This window comes from Stylophora pistillata, chromosome 13, assembly GCF_964205215.1.
Source record: "Stylophora pistillata chromosome 13, jaStyPist1.2, whole genome shotgun sequence".
NCBI lineage: Eukaryota > Metazoa > Cnidaria > Anthozoa > Scleractinia > Pocilloporidae > Stylophora > Stylophora pistillata.
The window spans coordinates 23,927,338-23,949,869 of record NC_142531.1 but is presented as its reverse complement, the minus strand read 5'-3'; the positions used below and the strand labels follow the sequence as shown (position 1 = coordinate 23,949,869).

The 22,532-nt window shown below is 36.7% G+C and overlaps 1 protein-coding gene across 10 annotated transcripts; it reads right to left on the bottom strand.

The window, feature by feature from the left end:
• Positions 1–885: 885 nt before the first annotated feature.
• LOC111324570 (two pore channel protein 1) lies at positions 886–20,614 on the bottom strand. Of its 10 annotated transcripts, none has more exons than XM_088744084.1 (30): positions 20,431–20,614; positions 19,462–19,512; positions 19,283–19,347; positions 17,336–18,542; positions 15,656–15,769; positions 14,994–15,124; positions 14,281–14,369; positions 13,532–13,566; positions 13,223–13,281; positions 13,017–13,116; positions 12,334–12,407; positions 11,554–11,596; positions 11,074–11,137; positions 10,811–10,871; positions 10,584–10,635; positions 10,379–10,448; positions 8,710–8,754; positions 7,938–7,994; positions 7,454–7,522; positions 6,919–6,991; positions 6,242–6,334; positions 6,098–6,169; positions 5,639–5,728; positions 5,125–5,204; positions 4,454–4,500; positions 4,057–4,125; positions 3,488–3,575; positions 3,016–3,110; positions 2,220–2,291; positions 886–2,048 (listed from the first exon to the last, which is right to left on the bottom strand). In XM_088744084.1, the coding sequence occupies exons 4-30, from the start codon at positions 17,477–17,479 to the stop codon at positions 1,866–1,868; spliced, it is 2,169 nt and encodes a 722-aa protein (XP_088600210.1). In that variant the 5' UTR covers positions 17,480–18,542; positions 19,283–19,347; positions 19,462–19,512; positions 20,431–20,614; the 3' UTR covers positions 886–1,865. The 10 variants fall into 10 exon arrangements, with proteins under 10 accessions (XP_088600210.1, XP_088600214.1, XP_088600215.1 ...); XM_088744088.1 differs by having other exon boundaries at positions 17,336–18,530; XM_088744089.1 differs by having other exon boundaries at positions 17,336–18,516.
• Between the last annotated feature and the right edge of the window lie 1,918 nt (positions 20,615–22,532).

Sequence of the window (22,532 nt, the reverse complement as noted above, 5' to 3'; positions counted from 1 at the left end):
TGACGAATTCGGAACGCAGACTAGAAACTTATAGCTTACATTTCGTCATCGTGGAACATTTTGTTGTGTAGCATTCGTTGAGTATTTTTATGGGTTGTACCGTATTTTGACGAGTCGTAGGGTGAGTCAAAATACAAGCAACTATTAAAAATTCACAACGATACTAGGCGAAAAAACTTTTAATAAGAAATTTGTTATCCAGCACGCCAAATTGTTATTTCAGTTCGGGGCGAAATTTCGCGCATATTTATTTACTGGGACAGAAGTATGCGAAGCGGAACGGAATTTGTCGTGTTGCTGTTTCTATTTTCTTCACTGTGATCTAACTGCTTTTCTTCGTTCGATTTACCTGATAAACTTGGATCAATATTCGCCAGCCATTCCGACTCTTCGCCATTTTTTCGTAACTTCAATCCAATTCGTCGCATGCGCATGCGAGAAAACCTGTCTCACCGGTTCTCTGCAGTACAAAATACCACGAGATATCTGTACTCGTTTTGGGCGTTATTTGTACTATACGAAGCACAGTTGGATAATAAATGCCCCTATTCCCCCACTGTCGTGCTCTGCCTCCTCCCCCCCTACTCCCCACCTCGCAAGGAAAAATACTTGTACTGTTGTTTCAATTGATAATATCTAGTTTCTTTTCCGATATAATACTAAGGTCATTAAGGAGATCCAGAGTTTTCTATTTGGTTGATAATTGTGTCACATTTTTAAGATAATTACTACTTTTAAAACAGCCACTGTGTGGTTTCAGTTCCGAATAGGATCAAAGGGGGAAGTGTTGGGAGGGAGATTTCGTCGTCCTTTTGGAATTTCATACGAAGCTGATGATTTGACAATAGTCTCTTCTTTTGTGGCCAATAAATACTAATCAAAAAATGGAACCTTCTGTCAGTTTTTATTTCGTCTAGCCGTATATTTTTGGAAACATTCATGAATATATTTACAGCTGGGTCACATGACCTGGTCGCATGAGTATCGTCATAATAATATTTCTTTCATTTGCAAAATTCACTCTAGAACATTCCTTTTCCTGGATTTGATGACGATGCATTGTTTATAATAGTAAAACTGACAATTCGTTTAAAATTTTTTCATCATTGTAGTCATCTGTGAAAATCTATTCACGGAATTCGAAAAAATAAATTTGTGGCTTGTCAACTTGGTTAATTCAGGAAAAAAAATTTCCTGAATTTTATCAATTCATCAAGGTAGTCGATATTTGGATGACAAATCAAAACAACATCAAATATGAATGAAAAACACTGTTTCCTATCCCAAAAACCTCAGTCCAAAATCGCTGGTAAAACCCAGCCAACTGACTTTGCAATCAATTACCCATTCGAGGTAATAAATAATGGCGTAACTGAATATCTATCTTTTCCTACCTTGTCCGTAGACGTTTTAAGAGGTGTCACGCCACGCATAAGTAAACTTTGCGTGACACAGCATGACGAAAGCAAGACCCCTTCGGTCTTCTGATATCTTCTAACTAATTCACTTTACTATATTCCTTTCTCAAATAATTGTTTTTCGTTGTTTTCGCACGGTGAAAGGAACACTTGGTGTTCGATTGGGCTACCAGTCAAGAAAACATATCAAATAGCATTATTCTTGGTCTGTCTTGAAGACTTTCATGGAGTATAGAAATGTTATTTTAAGAATGAAAATAATCCTTTAGGTAACCACTTTATTTTAGGTTAATATAAAGTTTAAAAAAATCCTCGTTAGAGGAATTCTTTTCGACCTTTGAACAGCCTTAATCGCTTCATGTGTTGAACCCTTGCTGGAGGGTATCCGCTTCACAACCTCTATTTTTCCCACGCATCCTTTCAAAAGGTGACATCATAATTTAATTATTACTCATCTAACGCTGTGTTTCTGTTTCCCAGCATTATCTCATCAGTCACGATACCATTGCCTGACGAGGAGACTGGCGGTGAGGGGGAGTTTGTAGGAGGCATTCGTCTTGTATCTTCTATCATAGAAGCGCGCGCTGAAGTTTCACCCCTGTCGGGAGGCCTTTCGTTTCTAATCCATTGCTACAAGGAAAAGCGGAACAGTTCCATTACAAACGAGATAATATTCATAGAATAAACAAAACGGCACACGATGACAAAATCACATGACTTTATCGCTTTAACCTTCTTTGTCTAACTGACTGGTTTACAACAGAATAATTCATCAAAAACTGATCAATGAATAGTTTATACCTGTACTTCATCGTCGTACATTTTTATGTTCAAATCCATTTTTGTCTTGGGACGTTTTCCTGTATAATTAACCTGCATTAGTGTAATGAAATGAATGTACGTGAGTAACATGCCAATCTCAAACTGTATTTAAACAGCTGAACCTCAATACAACCGAACGTTATGCAGCCAGGACCTTGGCATAACGACCAACCTAATGCAGCCCAACAACTGTTAAAATGCATGGAAAAGAATCCTGAAATAACGAAACCCGTTAAACCTTTACACCCTACCATCAGTATGCATGTTCTCCACACTGCTCTCTATGCATTTACTAAGGTGCTGACAAGGAGAATTTGTTTAACAATCAAGAGCTCCTTTAGTTGGTGATCATTTCCTTAATTCTTATGACCTTAATAGGTTATTAAGGGTGATATTGTAAGGAGAAATAGTCACTCTAAGGGATTAAAGGCTTAAAACTTACGGTATAATTTGTGGGTCTCAGCCGTTTAATGTTATCTGACGAGCATAGGAAGTTATTTTGTGGAACCCTGGACGATGCTTTGTATTTTGTTACTTTTCGAAGCTTCTAAATGGAATGTTACGTAAATGGACATCATAACTCTAACGGTGATACAGGGCAAGGTGGCAAGGTCACCACAATCATTATGATACTTGTGGGATCTCTGATTAGTCCCTTAATGGGCCAGGAATATGAGTTGAAGTCGCTGAATTGGTGTTTAATGGCTCAAGAAACGTTCCTTTAATAACAAAGAGTTGAGAGTCGAACTGTTGAATGAAACATTGTTATTCTTACGGTCTGATTAGGCTGCAGATCTGTCACATAGCTTTCGCCTAAGTCCAGTAGCTCTTCGTAGGTCACAGAGATTTCCATCTTGATCTTCATATCCTCTGTCGAGAGATAAACCATTTTGTGAGTATTATATAAATTTTCCTCTGAGCGCAACTATCCCCCATTCTAACAAACAAAACAAAAACTTGATGCCACTTCATAGGATGTGTGCGTTTTGCGACCGTTTTCTTTTATTGTTGGTAAGTTTTCTTTTTTTTTTGGTTAGTTAAAAGATGACGCACGCCGCTCGGATTTCTTCCGCTGTACAACGTCTGTGATGCCACGAACGGTCTAAGAAACGTGATCTTTGGAGTAAGAATTAGAAGTTCAATGAGAAAAGAGACAACGGAGAACGTTCTCAACACTTCAATGTTGTTATTTTATAGCGGAGTGGTTCAGAACAGTCTCGATTACAGTAATATCTGAAGCTCTTCACCTCCCTCATTCGTAAGATGTTCTTTTCTATATTGAATCCGGAAGAGGAAGGATTCCAGGATAAACGCCACAACAATCGTCATAACAACCTGGTCAAAATAAGATAGAAAAAGGGGATCCTTGATTATCAAGAACTGGTAAAACTATGATAAAAGAATTATTCTCTAAAAGCACATAGAAGAAAATAAGAGAAGCGACAAAAGCCTGAAATGTTTCGAAAATGTTTTGAATCTTTCTTCACTCAACGAACAGAGCCAAAATTTCTCTCATTCTCTGTCTATCTCCTCGACACTTTTTGCATTCCTGCTGGGAAGCGCGTCGCATATGAACCTGGCAAGTAACTCTCTAAAGAGTAGTTCTTTTTAACTTACATTTGTCCAAAAGTGACTAGGATGAAGTCTACAATTGTTCACAGAAGAGTCGATAATGGGGGAGGGGTCCTTAGAAGACAGCGGCACATACCCAGCAAAAACTGACCTAAGTACCTACCCTTTCCCCAAGGCCCCATTTAATCAATCCTTGTTTAGAAATTATGTAACTTTAATAATCGGTGACGTTTTCAAGACCTACCATTGTGACAATGTAAAATGACATAAAGAATACTCTGGCCCAGTCTGATGTCATGAAAACTATCCCCTCCTATCAATAAATATGAAAAGATAGACATGAAAAGGCAAGAATTAATAAAAAGGTTGCAAAAATTAAGTAATTTGACCGCAGGGTAACCAGGTAAACATTTACTAAGGCTGATGTGGGAAAAACTGTGGCCTCATGGTTGGTGAGCTCGACTCCGGATCGAGTGGTACGGGTTCGAACCTTGGCCGGCGACATTGTGTCGTGTTTTTAGGCAAGACACTTTACTCTCACAGCGCCTCCGTAATCAGACTTACAAAGGCTACTCCAACTTAACACTGTCGGAGGCTTACGACGCAAATGGAATACTGAAACAATCATCGTGTTTTCTTACCATTATTATGAACCAGTTGTTAACCACTGTCAACTCGAACAAAGTCACTGGGAAGAAACGTAATAAAAATGGAAATATATGATCTGATAGACTTTTCTAAGGGAAGGGCGGCCATTTTGATGAAATTGAGAATATTGCAAGTATGGGGCAGAAAGGGGGGAGGGGGTGATAACTGAGTTGGAGAAAAACTTTTGAATTCCAAATTACCACCGTGGACCCACCGTGTCAGTAAAAGGCTCAAAATTTTTAACATGATGGACTATTTCTATTAAATGATTTAGTGATGTCATGAAATATTTTTAATAAGTGTATGCACATTCGAGTTTCTTTACAGACATTTACATTTGGAGGGTAAAAAGAAGTATTTTGTAGTGCGGCGGGGTGATTGCGGTTAGGCTTGGTTAACAGCCGCTGTTTGGGAAAGGAGATGGCGCTCACCCGACGGGAGGTTCGAACGAACACTGGATACGGGAAAACAAGAAAAATTGAGCCTGAACAGAAGGTTTCCTTTACGGTGTGGTTTAGCTATCAATAACATGGAAACTAGCCATTGTTACACTAGACATCGGTGGTTCGTTACATCAAAGTTCTTCTTTCATTCTACTTAGTTATTTCTGGTTCTTCCCCATTTGTGGTAAGATTTAACCAGACAAAAATTTAAAGACACTTACCGTATGAATGCAACAAATCATCGAAGTTATTTAAATAATAATAACCACCCTCTTTATATTCTTCTTCCCACGATGTGTTCCTGTGCGAAGTAAAAATATATATACATTTAATAAGATAAGAGATACATTCAGAAATACCAACACACAAATCGAACCGTCCTACTCATTCTCCTTCAGGTATCAGTGGCTCTGAAAATGCTTGTCAAGCGAGCGATTTTTTTCGCTTTTCCCAGGGATGATGGGGTACGTCGATTCTACTATTTCTGGTTCCAGACAGAAGCGGAATACTACTTCCCCGGCGATCGATTTACATTATATTCTTTTCACGTGGAACATTAGTTCGAGCTTAGTCTTCATGCGGTCGTTTCGGAAAACCATAGTTCGTTTGAGAGACTACTCGTAAATAGCTTTAAGGGAATTTACTTCCCCCTCTCTGACCCGTCAGTTCCGCTGGATGCATGAGAAAAAACTGAATAATTTATTGAAGACTGTAATCGGAACGAAGAATACTTACACACAACAGTCTTTTAGTTTTAGTCCAGAGAAGCATTCTATTCCAATGATTCCAAATGAGTAGTACATCAAAAGGATGACTATGGCAACTCTGAGAGAATAATCGTTTCTTGTAAGTAACGCCAGAACTTGGGCGAAAATGTCCACCTCACAGGAGCTAATCCTGATCAGCGAGAATGAAATAAGAAGTATCCCTATCCCCAGCTTTTTCTTAGGTTTCTCTGACAGTTCGCCTACACCCATAATTCCGCGTAGTCCAAGACAAAGAGCAAAGTGTCCAGCTAAAGAATACAAGAGAAATAATCCGAATCGGGCTCGAGACTGGAACGTCTGTTCTGCAGTTTTAAAATGAAGACGTTTCGTGACAAGTATCATTCTCCATTGTCGCGCTCGACCATGAAGTAACAATGTCACGCCTACCCAACAATGTTCAATTCCACCAAAACAGAGAACATATTACCTGGCCATTCGAGGTAATAAGACAACCATTGTCTCAAACACGTCACGGTATCTTTCTTTCAATTTAAAAAGTCTGCAAAGAATATAATTGCTTTAGTAACATGAAGAACTCTATTACATGTTTTTAAAAAAACTAAGTACTCACAGGAGAAGTCTCAAGGGCCTCAAACAGACGATAAAACTGAAGGATGTTGAAACTGCACCAATACAGCCAGCAACAGTCACAAAGAAATCGAATCTATAGGATAGGGTTAACATAGGATCGTTTAGTTCACGATAAGACAGAATATGGATCAATATTGAATATTGAATATTGAAGCACCTGCGCACCCACCCCTCACCCAACCCGACCACAGTCAACTACTAACACTTGAGGTAAGATTGTTGTTAAGTTAAGGGAGGGGTAGGTGCACAGATAATGACATTGATCCCAGATTATAAAACTACTGCGACGAGGAAAACTCTTCCAGAACATATTTACTTTCTTTGGCTAACATCTGCCGCTGTGGGAGTTTGTAAATAAAAGTTTGACATATTTCAAAGTTTTGTCCTTAAAAGAAACAAAACAAAAAAATTAATAAATAAAAACAAGTATCGGCAATGTATCTATCCTTTTTCCTTTTAATGTCTGTTTATTTTAATGCACAGCGCTGTACACTGTGCGAAATGCAACCAGTGGACCAGCCAGTGTCGTTATTCACGGTTGTTCAGAGTTTGAGCGATTGCGCAGCTCCGAGAAAAAGTTAGTGACGATTCAGAATAACGATAACCTTAAATGTAACACAAGAAAGCACGGCCAAAGCTCCGTTTTTGAATACTCACATATTCCAGCCAGAAAGGAAATATTTCCTTAACCCGAGACCAAGGATTTTGAGTAAGGCTTCTGCTACATAAACTGGAAATATTAAAGTTGCAACGTGAACATCTCAAGGAATTCATCAAAGCTTCAGGGATACTTTAGTCTAAGGAAATCTTCGTGAATTATCAAAATAGTCCAGAGATTTTAAGGAACCAACCTTAAACCTTTTATAAAGATAAATCAAGCGCAAAATCGAGCTATACATTTCTTTTTATCTTGTATTTTAGAATCAGTTTTTAACCATCCCAATCTTACCTACAGTGACATTTGCAGTTGTACATGTTAGCTTTTCATAACGAACCTAGTTGTTACACATACATAATACATTTTTAATTCTGTATGTCTAAAGCTATTTCGTATTTTTTTGTACGTACTTTGAACGAGCTTTCTGGCTCACTAGACGCTGTGAGGGTAAATAAACGATTGATTGACGTTTGATTGATTGAAATACAAAATTATGACGAAAAAAATAAATGTCACTCTGATGAATCAACTCACTACAAATGAAGACTATATGATACCACTGAAACTCTCTTCTTTTATTTTCCCGCTCATTTTGAGGAGTGTCTGCAAATATGGAGCAAATCAAATCTTTAACGTGAAAAGTTTAACATATTTTTGGGACAGAATTCTCAGAACACCTATCAATTACGTGCGGTTGCCCAGAATTTCTTTCACGGTTATACACTGCGTTTTCTTACTGGCTTACAAAACTCACGCCACCTTTTCAGCCAATCAGATGCAAAACCAAAACAAGGCGCGACTTGCAAGCACCCGTTTTTCTCGCGTTTGGCATTAGTCACATGATTTATCACGTGAATTCACCTTAGGTTTACAGTGGCCAATTTACAATTTCAACTTAGTTGATATTACCAAATTACTTAAGTTTTAATGTTACGTTGAATGAGGTGTCAAAGTTGTAAACAGCTCCTTAGCGACATAATTGGATAAACTAAAGATAAAAGGAAAGCAAACAACTTACTGGAAAACACAATGATATCCACAACAAACGAAATCCCATTTAAAATAATAATTCCATCTGTAAAAGGAAAAGAAATTCAAAGACAATTACTGACTTTAAGCTAAAAATGTTTAACTAAATGCATCAATATTAGACTCAACAACGCTTGAAAGCAGAGCTTTAAAAAATGTGTTGTTTGTTCGTGGGTTTAATCAATCAATCAATCAAAGTTTTAAATGTCTTTACGTGGGGCATGGTTACCCATATTGCCCAAGACAGAAGCTCATGTATGAAACGCAAGAAAACAACCCACCCATCCCACCCCAGGGGAGGACATCCATCACACAGTAATCTCGTGCGTGGGAAATTAACGTCTCCTACCCCTAACCCTGCAGGAGACGGGACCTCCATTTATTCGTCCCTATCCGAGAAGACTAGAATATCTAAACCATTTCTTGATGTTATAGAAAGGCAGCATATTCTTCTCAATTACCCTCAACCTCCCGCACATCAGTCCAGCGCTCTATCCATTGAGCTAACCGGGAGGCGGTAAGTAGGTAAGTAGTCTTGAACAAGGCCCCAAAACATTTGAATTAATTCACAAAGTTTCAGCTCTTGGAATCGCTACCAAGTAAGAGACAATATTCCAAAGTGAGAGAGAATTTGCTATTTTCGAGTGAAAATAAAACAAAATCGCCAGATCAACAGAGTACCAAGATTTCGCGTAAAGAGGTGCATACATTCTTATAGACGCAATTCTACGATTTAAAAATTAACATTCTGAGAAACTTACAGATGACGCACTCAAAAGCTTTCTGTAATATGAGCCAGCGTATACCTGTGAAAACAAATTAGACTTTAATAATCATAACTCATTTACCCACCAAAGTTTTAAAACTATAACACTCAAGCAGAGAAAGCTTTTTGACTGTGCCAAAATGAATTTCGTGATTTGACTGTTTAAAAGACTGGCAAAAACCGTGAAATTGAGCAATTTCCTAGCATTTTCGAATCTCTTCGCGGAATTATTATTTGAATAATTTCATATTTCTTTCAGCAAATTACGAATGGGTTTATATTTAAAAGGCTCAACCAGGAGAATTTTAACAAACCCACAAAGGTAGAATTACAAAGAAAATGCCCTTTAAAAATCCAGGGCGATATACAGGAAAAGACTTACAAAAAAAGTCAAGCAAAATGTTTTTGAAAAAACTGTCAAAAAGCGCACTAGAAGTGGATAAAGATAAATTAAAGAAATTACTTGTCAGAAAAGTTGTGATGAACAATTTTCTGGCAACTATTCACAGCTCTCCGTTTTGTATAGGTAATCACATGATTTCGAGTGCAATTTGGAATAAATATGCACGAGTAGATTTTTTCAAAGAGTAACAAAATTGCACGAGCCCGTAGGGCTCGTGCAATTTATGGTCTTTGAAAAAATTTACAAGTGCTTATTTATTCCAAATTGCACGAGAAAATCATGTGATTATCTATTAATGATATACATGAAAAAATACGACGTAGCTTCTCATAACTACGCAGAAGAAAAGCGCGCGCATCATGTGCAAAAATAATTTATTCAAACTCTGCAAGTGACATTGACCTTGACATCGACCTCGACATTGACCTTGACATTGACATTAACCAATCATTCTGACCAATCAGAATGTCTGGTTTGTTTCTTTCTTTGCACTGAATTAACCCTCTTCTGCACTGAATTAACTGAAAACTGCATTCATTTTAACCAATCAGAACCGAGAAAGAAAAAGATACAATTGTTGAGCTATCAAAGGACAAAGGGACCAGAGGTAAAATCAACTGTTACATAGTCGTGATCTTCCCTGTCTTAGTTTAACCATTAATCCTCGCCTATAAAGCAATTTTCAATTGAGAATGTCGAAAGTAATTCGGAATTGGTTTAGTTTTGCTTCCTTTCGTTAGGTGATTGATCCAAAAAAACTCGCGCCACTTCCTCAACCAATCAGATTCAAAACTCAAACCAATCGTTTTCCCGCACATTCCAGCGCTTTCCCGCGCTTTAGGCGGTTTGCTTGTTTTCACTTTGAGTTCTCATCAGCACTGTAGAGTATTTTCATTTCTTGTGATCAGCGGTTGTAATTTCTTCGGTTTTGGTTTTACGACACTCAATCGAGGAGCGCTATAAAAAAGACAGTTCAAGTACACTGAACAGGGGTATTAATTATATTTAAGTCCACACAGCAACCAGGTGGACAATCAGACATGGTTTGAAGCTATTCTGGTTTAAAGAATTAATGAATGTAACCGAAATTACAATTCATCGACTCAACGTTTCGACACTCTGTCCAGTGCCTTCATCGGGGGTGATCTGATCGTTGCAACAAGAGGCTCTTTTACACGTTCACTAATTAGCTGCCGGTTTTTTCTGACGAGGTGTAAAGAGGCGTCAGGGTGTCCCTCAGGGTTTTACATGTAATTCTTACCTTTGAGTGTGCGGTACAAACAGTTACAGGACTGAAAACAGCTGAACCACTGATTGTAATGTTCTGTTACCTTAAGTGAAACAACAACAGAAACCATGTGAGATAAATCATGAAATGATTTCACAGCAGTTATAGCAGGTTTTCAAATCGTGTTTGCCAAAAATAATGTCCTTCAATTTCTTTTGATGAAACAATAGGCACATACCCGCTTCCACTTCATCTGACTGTTTTCAAAAACATTGTAAAATTCATCCAGGCTAGAAATAAAAGTTAATAATTACCAGTAAGTATACATGTGGAGTCACAATGAAGCTACAAAGGTACCGGGTGTAGAGAGAAAACAAATTTCAGACTAAATAAGCTGAAAAACGAATGACTAATTCAGATCTCAAGAAAAACTTACAAATAATGCATTTTAAAAGAGAACATTACCTCAGTTCTCCAGTTTGACTTGTATTTAGTGACTTGAAAACAAGATATTTCTCCAAGTCAGCTGTTGAAAAAGTAATATTATTAATGCTGCAAGAGGTGCATTTCTCTGCTCTTAGGAAGATTTGAGACAATCCTGGGTTCTTATTGACTGACGGCTAATAACAATGGAAAAAAAACATAATTATAGTTAACTGTGAATCATGAAAAGTAATCAACACTTTGAACACAATACTTATTTATGAGCTAGAAGTAAAAGCACTTACTCCTTTTGGGTTTGTAATATGACATCAAGCCTTTGAAAGTATCCCAGGAGATCCTATGCGGAGGCTATTAAAAAAAGTATAAAATAATTAATTTTTATACCATCTGAATTAATTTTGTTGTGACAGCAAATTTACTATTGATGGATAAACCATTCCTTATCTTCAATTAATAACATTAACTACCATTCAAGACTGAAGTTATCACATTAAATTTTGATATATTTATTTAGTTATTTTAAAGTGGAATTTTTCACTAAATTAATACATCAGGTAAATGATTGAGTGACTAAATGACAAACACACAGGCCAATAGATTGATTACCTAATTCCTAAATTATTGGCCAACTGACTCATGGCCCACGTGCCTCCTGGCTCATGGCTCCACTGACAGAAAGAAAACAGCCCAATTGATTGACTGACTTACTTACGGATTAGTTAATTATAATGGATTGATACCTTACTAACTTATTCATAACTTACACATTCAGAGTGGAGAAGTTTGTAAGCTTTTCTCACACCCTGCCTTAAAGGAAAAAAAAAAAACTGCCAGTCAAGACTGTAATAAACATTGTAAGTCTGAGAAACTTTGTGTACTTTGGGTAAGTCAGTTTCCCAAGATCTATGATAACCCTCTCTTCCTTACCCAGACCCTTGAGAAGGAGAATAGAGGGAAAAGAAAGAGATCTTGTATGTAATACCATATATATAAACGATATTTAGGCAAGCTGGCCCAGTTATGCTCAAAGCTGTCTTAAATGGGGGCCTGTCTAAACAATAAGAAGGCCAGACCACAACACCGTGAGCTACATTTCCTACTCTTGCGATAAGTGTGTGGGTTCTTTAACGTCTCCTGCTAACCAGTACAAAGGAGAAGCAGGAGACAGGGTTTATGGTTTTTCATCCTTATCCAAGAAGACTAGAATTTCTAACCATTTGCAGATGTCATAGCAAGGGCATCACCATCCTCGGAAACCCTGGGGCTGAGTCGATTTCAAGTTAGGGCATGAAGAGCCTAACTTGAAATCGACTCAGCACCTGGGTCTCCGAGGATGGGGCATCACATTCTCCTCAGTTATTTTAAGACCCTGAGTGTTGGTCCGCTCTGTGGCTTGAACCCTTGACCTCCTGCACTGCAGTTCAGGGCTCTACAGTGTGAGATAACTTATCATCTTGTGAATGGGATTGAGTTCAGATCATTAAGTCCATCTAGCTACGTACACTGGGCTGAATTCAACAGATTTTTTTTACAGAATTTCTTACCTTTTATGAAGAAAGAGTTTTCTAAACTTATTCTTTTCAATGTTTGTGAAGGTGTCATACACCACAGCCAAAAGCTGCAATGTCAAAGGCAGAAAGCATTATATTACTATCATGGGCTACTTAGAATAAAATTGGTTAGGGCTAAAATTAAAAAGAGAAAAAATTACCGGTACAAAACTTTTTGTTATGAAAAAGAAATGAATGATTTATGGTCTGGCTGGTAAAATGAAAAGACATCCCCTAATCAATATTTTTCTGTAATTTTTACTCTTATTTCCTGCCTGTTTGACACTATAAAGATATTTCTTAGGAAAAATCAATTTGATTGGTTACTTCTGGGGGTGAAAGGGTTACCCCTTTCCATAGTTCTCCATACTGTTCTCTACATGTTTCTAATGGTGGTTAAAAGGATAGTTTACTTAATAGTCAAGAGCTTCCTGAACTCACAATCATTTCCTTTATTCTAATGACCTCAATTTGACTCAGACTGGGGTGATATTGTATGGAGAAATTAGATCCTAGTCTTAGAGGTTAAAGGTTTAATAGGAACAAGTAAAGACAACTGAGAGGCAATTAATATACAATTGACAGATTGGTTGAGGCCTGTGGAGATATGTATCAACAACAATTTGATGTATGTCTGTGCTACAATTTATATGTATTGCAGTCTTTTGAAACCTTACCAGATTCACGAGGAAGTAAAGAACAACTGCAATGTATATAACAAAGAAGATAACAGACCATCGGGATCTGTTATATGCTGGCATCATCACATCAGGATAACTGTAGAATAGAATTCATAAATTTAGTGTAATTAATGAGAGTGAGAATATTTCAAGGAACTAAAGTCATTCTCTCTTAACACATGAATAACATTAAGTTCACCTACTTTGCTGTTGTAAGTAACACAAATAAGCTGATAAAACTTCTCCAGAAGCTTCTGAAAGACTAATTTTGCAAAAAAGAGATAATTAGTGATTAAGTTTTCCTAAATTAAATAATCCGCTAGCATGTGACCTGGGAGTAATAATAGTGAAAGAAGCTTGATCTATCAAGTATATCAACATGTTCAATAAGTTTTTGTAGTAACAAAATAAAATAAAGGCGTCATGAAGTCGCCGAAACGGCGGGATATTATATCGCTCGTTTTTACCTGTCTATATATTAATAAATCTTTGTTAATACAAAATAAAATTACCTCATCTTTTTCATTGTCAGAAAACAGATAAAACCCTGTGAGAAATAGAGAGACTTGGAGTGAAACATTCCTTAATAAATTGAATTCAAGATCTGAGCTAATATGTCTCGCCACCTCTAAAAGATATTCTGATTGGTTGACAAAGCAAGGTATTTTGGGTGGAATTGTGAGTTGAATGCATGGCTATGTACTGATATTGCTCTGCATCTCTTGTTTTGCACTCAGGATAAAAACAGGCAATATTACTGCTGTTTTCCATTTTTTCTTATTTTTATTCAAATATGTGATTTAAGGAAAATCCATTATCTGACTTAAAACCGACACTACAATCATCAATTCACAATATATGCAATGTCGGTTTCCATGTGCATTTTAAAGTAGAATTCCCTTGTCAGGTAATGAATTTTCCTTTAGTATTTGATGGAATTTTAGAAATTATAAAGTTTTACAATTCCAAGGAGGAACCAGACATTTTTTTAAGCTACTCTTCACAAGTGTAAAAGGTTTAACTACAGGTGCTCTAATTTGAATACTAATTCTGCAAATTAGTAGTTCAGCTATGACAAATGCACCAATCATTTGTACACAACCTGTAAGAAAGGTCTGGCTATTCTTCTACAGTAGATCTAAAAAAATTGGTATAATCAAACAAGTAAAATTTCTTTATCAAATACCTTTATTGAATGAGATAAAAGCTAAAATAAGATTTCTAAAGCACACAGTTTGATTAAGTTTTTTGTATTTCTTACCTAACATAGCAAAGATTACCATGACAAACAACAACAAAAAAAGCATGTCCAGGATTGGGGGAAGTGAAAGTAAAATTTGTCTGAGAACCCTGAAATTTAAAAGCAAAAATAGTGAATCTCATTCTTATATTTGGAAGCAAAGTCAGAAAAGCTATGGACCTGCCATTGTCTTGAATTGATAGAAGCACTCTGCCAAGGCGTGCGTGTGTGTGTGTGTGTGAGGGAGGGGGGGGAATCACACACTACTCTTGGCCTCTATCATCATCTTCATCATTATTCAATTAGCGCTGTTAAGATTACCAACGCAACGCTCTATCATACACCCTCATCTGACCTTTATTTAATAAGAACTTTCCAAAAGTTCCTTGGACACGAGGCCAATGTCTTTTGGTTATGTCATCAGGATATGTCACTACTCCCAAACAGGGGTAACAGAGAAAAGAGAGTGGTAATCTCTATAGGATGATCCCAGAAGTAGCCTGGTCGATAGCCCTGAAACAGCTAGTGAACACCAAAACTGATCCCTCCCCTGACATCTACCCTTGAGATTGGTAGCTTTTCACCATAGATATGGAATTTGGTGGATTAATTCTCAATCACCAATTTTTTAACACAATTGATAATTCTGAGGTAAGAGCAATAAACAATAACTTTATCAAAACAAACCACAGTTACTGTACAGTAACAATCTTATCATAAAGATTGAGACTCACCTTCTCACCCCAAAACAGTAATGTGTGTCAATGAGAAAGAGTGGTCTTAGAGACCTTGTCACTCGGAAATGATTCTCCCTTCTCACCAGCACCACAATGGCTTCTACAAATACCACACACCAGATAATAACCTGATGGTAAGTGAAACATTTGAATTGAGTAAACATGTTAACTGGATTGGTATTTTAGAAAGCAAAAAAGCACAAGCCAGATGAACAATGATCTATAATGGTTTAAGGGAGTTCTAGATAGTAAGAATCTCTTTGAAAAAGAGCATCCAAGTTGTATTGAGTCTCAAATCTCTTGTCACTAATTATGTGATGGTGCTACTATCTTGCTAAACATCCACACCCAGTTTGTCCAGATAAAGAGATTTTTAATCAAGCATTGATTGGAACAGAAAATTTCTCAGTCGACTAGATGTAAAACTTCAACCAATTGCAATTTTATACTTCCATCCTCCGAGAATTTTGTTTGTTCTTAATTCAAGTTCTGATTGGCTTCTGGTAATTTTTTCCATTTTTCTGACCGCCTGCTGTAATTAGTTTGGTATTGTTTTTTAATATTTTAAATTGAAACACCCTCTATCTACCTTCTGTGATGGAAAATGACTGCTTATACCAATTAATTAATTTTGAAAGTAACGCATGACTGTATTTTACCTTGAGAGATGTTCTCTTATGGGTGAAGAAAAGTTTTCCTCCCTGCCATTTCAGTTTTACAGCAAGTCCAGCAAAGATAATTATTAGTGAGAGGACTTCCAGGGTTGCATGAACCTAGTAAACATTATTGAAAGCTCATTATTGTAAATAATAACAAAAAATATTTACCTCATCTATCAATTACCCATGGAAAGTAATAAGCACTCGTTATTGTTCAGTAATGCTCTTCTGTACATAAGGACATTATGTTACAAGACAACTTAAAGTTTACTAATTTTGCATTTATTTAAAAATACTAATGCACCATAATCACTAAGTGTAATTCAAGCTGTAAAGGAGAGGGGGAAGGCCAGGGGAGAGGGGAGAGCTGTAGTTGCCCTCAAGTCAGGGCACACTTTCTGGTATAAAATTGGCTGGGTAAGATATTCATCTTCATATTTTCTCTTTATAAGTTTCTATGTGTGACAAAGTTTCCAGAAATCAAGAGAACAATTTATAACATTGGATTACCACATCACCATGTTTATAAGCTGTGCTAGAAACTTCTCCTTATTCCAGAACATTCTGTTGGGTTATTTTAAGGATATCTCATCGTTAGCATCTAGAATTTTCTTACTGCTAAAATAGGTATGACGTAATCAACTGCTATAATGAGGTTCGAGATCGTAAGATTTAGTTAGGTTTTCAAAAGTTTAAGATACCACTGTAAAGTTAGGTCACAGACCAATAAAGTGTTTTAAGTGGAAAACAGGAATCTTCTCTTGGCTTCGAGACACTATAGTAAAAACCTGCAAGTAAGAACCTAAAAATTAAGAACCTATTAGCCTAAAAATTTGCCATTTATACCCCCTATAAACAAGAACCTATTTAGCCTAAGAAAATTAAAATAGGTTCTTATTTTCTAAAATCATATAGTACATTACAGGTACACTGAAATTATTTACTGTAATCATAATCGAAGAAAAACCAGATTGCCATTGCTGTAAAACATGATTTTTTTAAGAAAAATGAGTGCAAAATATGTAGTTACAAAGCATACTAAGCAAGTGTAGATCCATACTACTGTATGGTAAATGTTACAGTTAAAGCTTAGTACAGCTAGGCAAAGCATATAATTAGACGTAAATATACAAATTTATATTGTTTCCCTTTGTGTGGGGGGGGGGTTGGGTGGGGTAGGGTAGGGGTGGTGTGGTGAATAAAATTAAAATATAGGACAATTACCAACTTGTTATGCAGGTGTGTTTTTCTCCAAGAATAAGAACCTGTTTTAAGAACCTAAATAGCCTAAAATTTTGCTAAGTACCATGTACATAAGAACCTGTTTAGGCTAACTCCTAAAAATGTAGGTTCTTACTTGCAGGTTTTTACTGTATGTCAGGATCATACTTTTGCTCTGATGAAGGGCTAACGCTTGAAATGTTAGCTTTAGAAGCTCTTTACAGTGGTCAATCCACATTATTAACTCAGTTGATATAACTAAATTTAATCTTGTCTAATCCCCCACCAATGCTGGGACACAGTTTCCTTTGAAACTTTTTCCCTTTATTCCTACTTTTTAAAGTCATATGCTGTAGGACTTTACTTGACCCCCTTTCCCTCCCTTGCCCCACCCCACCCCTGCTCTGTTTTTCAAATTCTCCCCTGACACCTCAGCCTATGCACTAAGTATACACTTACATAAACTGGAAGAGTCAAACGATTGACGTCTGTCGATGCTCCTGCTGGTGGTTTTTCAGTTAGTCCCAAGGCAAGAAGAAACAATGCAGCCATCAGCTCCAAAACATAGTAATACCTAGAATGTGCTAGAAGGTACCATCGCATTGTTTGAGGGGTGGGATGGGTGGCAAAGCGGTCATTGTTCTTTCCCTCCTGGAGATATATTGCTGCATCCTATGAAAGAGTTTGCTGTTTGGTAATCATTAATCGTGTTAGAGGGTGGCATAGGGTTTATGAGTGGCTCCTGATTAAGTTCAAAATTAATATATCAAGGCTGTGGTCAATCTGGCAGTGCCTGGTGGCCCCTGGTGCCTTACTTGCTCTTGGGTGACTTGCTGATTTTAGTTTTTCACAGTTTCTGGGCTCCATTCAATGTTCTTTAGAGCAGAGCCTCGCATATGAAGTGTGAATTTTACAGAAAGGCAAGGCAAGGTGAGATTAGAAAAATTCTCTTTTGAATTTTTGTCCTGTGATATACTGTTTGCAGAACAGGTCAACCATAAATTTTTCTAAAAATTTCTGCTCAAAATTGAATCAGGACCCCCACCTCCCCTTGCTACCCTCAAAGTTAATTATCACAATTACTTATAATTATTTAAATACAGAATTGATTGCTCTTTGTGCTCAAGAAAGGCCACTTTTTATGTAAATAACTTTATTAATACAGCAAACAGAGGAATTTGTTTGTTTCTAATACATGAAACACAGCACATATCAAACTGCTAAAAAAGTAAATCTTTTTGCATAAAATGAGACACTCATGTCATGTCATGACTTTCTAAAAAAAGGCACATCTAAAGAATTCACCATAACCATCGACTGAAATTTAACTCCATCATGATTAAAAGTTGTTTTGCATATAAATATATGCCTACGTCAACAAGTATAAACCAAAGTGTGAAAACTTTTAATACATGCATTAATTCCGCAGTAGGGGCACATTCTCATTCGGTTTTCGTGGAAGTTAAGACAGTTTTCATAGAAATTAACTGCAACCTTCAATTGACATATAATAATGATTAGATATATATGCGTGCATGTAATCCGACATCAGCAAGTGTAAAGCGTTCACAACACGCATTGTTTCTGCAGTGGGGCACATTCTCATCCACTCTGTAGAAATCTTGTCATGTCATGCCTTTCTGAAAAGACACATCTGAACAATCCACTGTAAACGCCAATTGACAAATGATAATTATTATCTATATTTATAAGATTTAACCAAAGTGTAAAAGCTTTTACTTCATCCGCGGTTTCTGCAGTGGGGCACATTCTCATGTTCGGAGTCAACCTTTAATTAATAAAGGCTGATAGTTTCGAAAGAAACTGTTTGGGGCTGCGTCGGTGGGAGTAACGAAATAATTTGGATATATCAACAAAGTTGAAATGGTAAATTGGCCACCGTAATGATTACAAAAGCTGACGTTTCGAGCGTTAGCCCTTCGTCGGAGCGAATGACGAAGGGCTAACGGCGCTCCGACGAAGGGCTAACGCTCGAAACGTCAGCTTTTGTAATCATTACGGTGGCCAATTTACCATTTCAACTTTGTTGATATATCCAAATTACAAGCTTTAATTAAGCCTGTTTTATAAGCTTATGATGTGTCAAAACATGAATGTTTCTCTCACAGCAGTTTCCAGAAGCAACGTTCCAACTTGACACTTGAAACAGTTTTGTACAGGTTAAAATCACTCTAAACGGACTCTAGTGCCTTCTCTTGTTCTATTACCGTAGCAAAACCTACCAACTCTTTCTTAAGTCTACCTCCACCGAGTTCCAATTCCCCCATGTCGGTTAAAATTGGTAGAAGGAAGTGCAAAACATCTAATTCACCATATGCTTTTACCTGGCTTAATTTAATTCGCTACACGTTCGATAAATATTTGTCAGCTAATTGCTGAACTTACCTGATAACGATAGCTTAAAAACCCTTCATCCATGTCTTTGTGCAACACACCAGCCGGCCTTTGTTCTAAATTGCAAATGAATCTGTTATTTATAACAAAGTTCCTTTCTAGCGAAAACCGGAAGTAAGGTACATGAATTCGCAGTAGCTACATGGATGTTTATCGTAGACTCCTCTTACCTTCAAGTATGTTAAACATTCCAATAAATGATTTCAGCTGCTTTCCACATCCTTAATAGATATTTCGTAGATTCAATATTTTCATGGTAGTAGTTTGTTTTTCTTTTAAAGTGAAGACCGCTGACATAACTGCATAGTAAATAGTTGTGTAATTGTAATGTGGTGTTGGAGGATCAACCCGCCTCATCCTTTGTCTCCTTCGCAGCTGCTCGGGCCGGAGTCACGCAACTGCGTGACTCCTGCCCGAGCGGCTGCAAAGGAGACTACCTCATCCTCGGACACCAACTAGTCTCCCTCGCAGCCGTTTTTAATTAGTCTCGTCACGAAACTTTGTCGGGAGAGTTTGCACTATAATGTTGCGATGTATGAGGCGATTCAGTAACGAAAAGTTCCCTATTCCGTTCTGTATCAATCTTATCTTCAGTAGGATCTACCTTGTATTAAACGATAACATTTTGTGCGTTTTAACTTTTTTTAAGTTGCAGGCGGATTGCCATTGATCCACTGGTAGAGTTACATAAAAAGAAATTTTTGCACAACGAAATATCGCAAAAAAAATTAGAAAATGGAAACTTTACAGGCGATTTGAGTGCCTGACCTTATTTGAACTTACTCGAAATATCAATCTACGAATCATCTACAGCAATAGCTCCCGTCCAGTACGATTCATGGCCAAGATGGAAAATTTGAACATATGCTTGACTTTCTGTCGCTTTAACAGAAAATCGCAAAGATTAGCTTTTGGTTGGAATTCTAAGTCTTCTCAAGCCGCATAAATTTGTTCCCGGAAAGCGTTGAAATAAAATCAGCTATACTTGATAAAACTCCCTCGTGATTTTCTCGCTGCTTGGTATTTTCAGAAAAAAAATGTTGAAAGTACGATGAAATAATGTGGTAGTTTTGAGGAGACAAGTGGTACAGTAATAAAATTTCCTCTTATTGGTTTTTAAGTCTTACAACAACGCTTACTTGCACATTAGATTATCACTTTGCGGTTGACTGTCTTCAAATTATATTGACTGTTGTTAGTCCGTTCTTTTTCAATGGTGGCGAGCAAAAAAATTGGCGATTGTTAGGTAAACGAAACAGTAAAGCAGAAGTTGTTAAAGGCTGACCCTATTAGATCTAGAGCTTATTTTTCATCGCGAACTGCCACTCAAGATATCGATTCCTTGCATATCTATCGGCTTCTTTGTATCGTTAGAGGAAAAACGTGATCGTATATATTGATCATTTCCAAAATATATAGATGACTTCATTTCCAAAGAATGAAAATTTATTATGCTGTGCATTCGAAGGAAGAATGATCACAACGCAATACACAAAGTCACGTTTTTTTAACTATTTTATGAATTCAATCCACTTACTGCATAATATTCCAACCGGCTTAATCAGTTGGTTGACTTCGATCGAAATCAAATTTAAGTGGAAGATAGCTAGAACATGAGTTTTGTCTTAAACCTATTATTTGGTTGACAAAGCTGTTGGGTAACCGTAGAAACTTTTCAGAAAATCCCCCACAGCCGTCCGCGTTTCAGTAAGTACTATAATCGAATTAACTTTTATCTTCCTTTTTTTTTCTTTTGTTTTCTTTCATCACAAGAAAGTTGTAAGAAAGACGCAGAGAGGTGGGGAAGAGGGAATGATTACAGGATAATAAATAGGACCTTACAATAAATATAATAAATAGGACCTTATATATCTCCAGTTCAGTTCAGAGTTGCAATATATCGCGATAATCTAGTTCTTCAATTAGCACCCCAAACTTTCGAGGGGGCTAAGGCGTTATATTTGACAATTATTCCACGAGCGCTTGTTGGATATGAGATGATTATAGCCAACGAGGCGCGTAGCGCCTAGTTGGCTATAATCATCTCATATCCAACAAGCGCTCGTGGAATAATTGTTTTATTTAAAACGTTAAATTAAATTATTAAATTTTATTAAATTTTTAGCTTCCTTTTAATTTTAAGCTGACGCTTACGCTTACCATATTTGTAGATTATGGTATATTGGCTCATATACCATAATGGCTAAGCCAATAAAAGTCTTCAATTGCATTATCTAATGATCCAGTTTTTAATAATTATAAATAGATCGTAGCTTGGTGGCAACTTTAAGATAATGGTAATCGGTAATATTGTGTTATTTCGTGGGGAAATGGATAAGTGAATATTCTGTGCCGGTTTTTTTTCTCTCTCTCTTTTTTTTTTTTTTTTTTTATCTTTCATTTCAAAAATTGCTATCTTAGAAACTTTTATGTTGAGTAGAGTAAAGGTTACAAATTGGCCCCCAAGGGATGTGAGAAGGGATGGTCTGACGACCATAGCGTCTGTAAAATAACACCTTTTAAAATCAAAAGATTGTCATTAAACCATTTTTAAAAGAATTCTGAAGATCATAAGAGGGGAAAGGGACCACAAGTTTGTTGCTTATGAAATAAAACCAAATTACAACTTGTTAAGATGTGGTGTTGCTGAAGCCTATGTTGTTCTTTTTTTTATGTTTGAAATCTAAAATATGTGAAAAATCACATAATGTATTGTGAACCGCTCATTTAGTCTGTTAAGCCACTAAAAAAGTACGGTTGAGGACAATTATTTATAGTTACTGTCAATATTATTAATTGTTTTTTCCTTTGATGTTCAAAACAGTTTCATCATACTCAACGCAAGTCTATATCTAGACAAAATATTATCTTAAAAAAGATATATCTATGCAACTAAAGTGAAAACGTAACTGTAGAAAATATTAAGATTTGCTATATCAAGGTCAGTTACTGAGGTGTGTCACAATTTTAAACAAAAAAGCGTTTTCTCTGTCTATGTCGTCTAAAGAAATTTGAATTCAATCTCAAATGATGACCATAAGATAGTTTGAAAAAGGAGGGGGAAAAAAGAACGAATCTTTCCATCAATTATTTGAACTAATAAGGCTGTGACAGCTTCATGGGTTTTTCATCGCAAAGATGAAGTAGGGAGGGGAGGGTCGCACTGATGTTTCGTTTTTACGGGTGAAGGGACTGCAAAGTACGTGAGTAGGTCCACTATCTAAGTGATTTTTTTCTTGAC

Excerpts from the sequence above, each read along its gene's own strand:
- LOC111324570 (XM_088744082.1), bottom strand. Across the intron at positions 4,126-4,453 it reads ACAACTGGTTCATAATAATG|GAGGGGATAGTTTTCATGAC; the intron begins GTAAGAAAACAC and ends ATTTATTGATAG. Across the intron at positions 3,111-3,487 it reads ACATCTTACGAATGAGGGAG|AGGATATGAAGATCAAGATG; the intron begins GTGAAGAGCTTC and ends ATCTCTCGACAG.